Genomic DNA, 2,500 nt, shown 5'->3' on the forward strand with positions numbered 1-2,500 from the left:
GTGTTTGAGTGTGGTGACGAAGGAGCACAACCAGCATGGTGGTCTTGCCTTGGTGTTGGTGAACTTGTCATTGGAGCAGGTGGCCAGCAGGAGGCGGTGTCCCGTGTTGGTGAACTGACAGTGGTTGATCTGCTCGTCATACTCCTCATCAAACGTCCTCATCAGGGTCCCTCGATCTGCATTCCACACCTACAGAGAAAACACACACACACACACACAGACACAGACACAGACACAGACACGCACACAGACACACACAAAGTCATCAAAAGTTATCTCTTAATATTATCTTAAATATCAATCACACACAAAAAAATCCATACCAGGTGATACCAGGTGGTACTCTCATCACATAAACTCAACTAGCACTTTTTTATCTGTGCTAGATTATGGTGACCTATTGTACATGCACACCTCTGCTCAGTGTCTTCATAAGGTTGACACAGCATACCATGCTTCCCTGAGGTTCATTACAAACTGTAAAGCTATGACTCACCACTGTGAGCTATACTCTCGGGTAGGATGACCTGCTCTGGCCACTCATAGGCTCTGTCACTGGTACTCCTTTATATATAAGGCAATACTTGGTCTGCTCCCATACTACCTATGTGTCCTAATCAAGCAGAAAAGTGCCGGCAACTACTCTTTGCGTTCGCAGGACTGTTTTATGCTAACTGTCCCAAATGCCCGTACGGAAATAGGAAGGAGGGCTTTTGTGTATTCTGCTCCCTCGGCATGGAATATCTTGCAAAAGGTCTTGAAACTAAATTATTTAATCTCGCTTAATGCTTTTAAACTCACAGACAGATTCTTTAAGATGTAAATGTTTTTAATGCACCTGGCTACGACACTAACTCCTAAATGTTGTCTTCTTTTGTGTTTCTGTCTGTAACTATGTTTGTATGTATGCTGCTGCCTGTCTTAGCCAGGTCTCCCTTGAAAAAGAGATTCTTAATCTCAATGGGTTTTCTCCTGGTTAAATAAAATGTTTTTTTTTTTTTTTAAATGCTATAAAATGATCCTGCATTATGCTGCATTAAATCATTGAACAGAAGGCACCTTGATCTTTCTGTCACTGGAGCAGGTGGCGATGAGGTGGTCATCAGGAGAGAAGGCACAGCACAGCACCTCATCATCATCGGCCTGGATCTCCAACAGCTTCTCACCACTCGTGCTCTTAAACACCTAATCACACACACACACACACACACACACACACACACACACGCGCACACACAGGTATGGATTTATAGGCATCTACAAGAACCACATGTGAGAGGGAACGTGCACTCTTCTGTAAGTCCTTTCAGTGCAGAAACGGAATAAAATTGTAGTTTTCGTACATAAATGGAATAAAAAGGTGAATACATGGAATAAAAGGGTCCTCTACCCGCAGTTTCTTGCTGGCCCCACAGGAGGCGATCTTGCTGCCGTCGTGGGAGAAGCAGGCGTAGTAGACCACACCCTGATGGGGCTGCAACACCAACCGAGACAGACTCTCCAGACTGCTCTTGTTACTGAGGAACACACACACACACACACACACACACACACACACACACACACCACCATCACAACACCAACCGAGACAGACTCTCCAGACTGCTCTTGTTACTGAGGAACACACACAATCACAACACCGTCACAACACCAAAGATACAATCACAACACAACCACAAAGACACAATCATCAATACAACATGGAGGAAATGTCCATGGTAAAAAAAAAAAAAAAAACATGAAGCAGGCACTTTTTTCAACAGTGACTTAGATGTAGTATTGACACACACATGCTTATCATATTATGCTTGCTAATAGCGCAACCACGACCCTGGCATTGAAAGCATGGTTGTCTACTGAACGAAAAACAAACGTTACTAAATGTAATATTGATAGAGAAATGTAATGAGGACATTGTTATCTGCTTGCTTATCCTGTTTTCTGAAGCCTACTCTCTCGCTGAGGCATACCACCTGTTTTTGTACTGATAGTCATGCATACCGCTCTTCTCTCAAGGACATGTTCTGAGATCACTGCTGTAACTTCTGTAGCGATGGGATGGGAAAATAACGCCCTTTGTCTGCTCATGAAACATGTTTTTTTATACTCACATATAGGCTGGCTGTGCCCAGCTCATCTTTGGAGTTTGTTCATGATATTTGGTTGTGACACTCTCCCTCTTTTGCAAAAGATAAAGCGCTGAAATTCTGATTGCTGGTCTCTGTCTATCTAACAAATATCATACACCTCGCTTGACTGTTTTGATCATTACTGGGCCAAATACCAGGGAGATTTTAAACTGCACATCACAACCCCATCACCCCTGGTGGATATAAACATGCACTGAGCGTACACCCAGTCGACGTAGAGATATAAACATGCATTGAACGTACACCCAGTCGACGTAGAGATATAAACATGCATTGAACGTACACCCAGTCGAAGTAGAGATATAAACATGCACTGAGCGTACACCCAGTCGACGTAGAGATATAAACAT

At 43.4% G+C, this 2,500-nt stretch overlaps 1 protein-coding gene across 2 annotated transcripts in view; it reads right to left on the bottom strand.

Annotated features, from left to right (window-relative positions):
- apaf1 (apoptotic peptidase activating factor 1) overlaps nt 1-2,500 on the bottom strand; it is a 68,426-nt gene that overhangs the window by 55,074 nt on the left and 10,852 nt on the right. For both annotated transcript variants that reach the window (XM_031582372.2, XM_031582373.2), the window contains exons 13-15: nt 1,391-1,517; nt 1,060-1,185; nt 49-189 (exon numbers count right to left, since the gene is read on the bottom strand). In XM_031582372.2, coding sequence (XP_031438232.1) covers nt 49-189; nt 1,060-1,185; nt 1,391-1,517 — 394 coding nt within the window. The remainder of the gene's footprint in view (nt 1-48; nt 190-1,059; nt 1,186-1,390; nt 1,518-2,500) is intronic.

The sequence above is a fragment of the Clupea harengus genome, chromosome 16 (genome assembly GCF_900700415.2).
Source record: "Clupea harengus chromosome 16, Ch_v2.0.2, whole genome shotgun sequence".
In the NCBI taxonomy this organism is placed as follows: Eukaryota; Metazoa; Chordata; class Actinopteri; order Clupeiformes; family Clupeidae; genus Clupea; species Clupea harengus.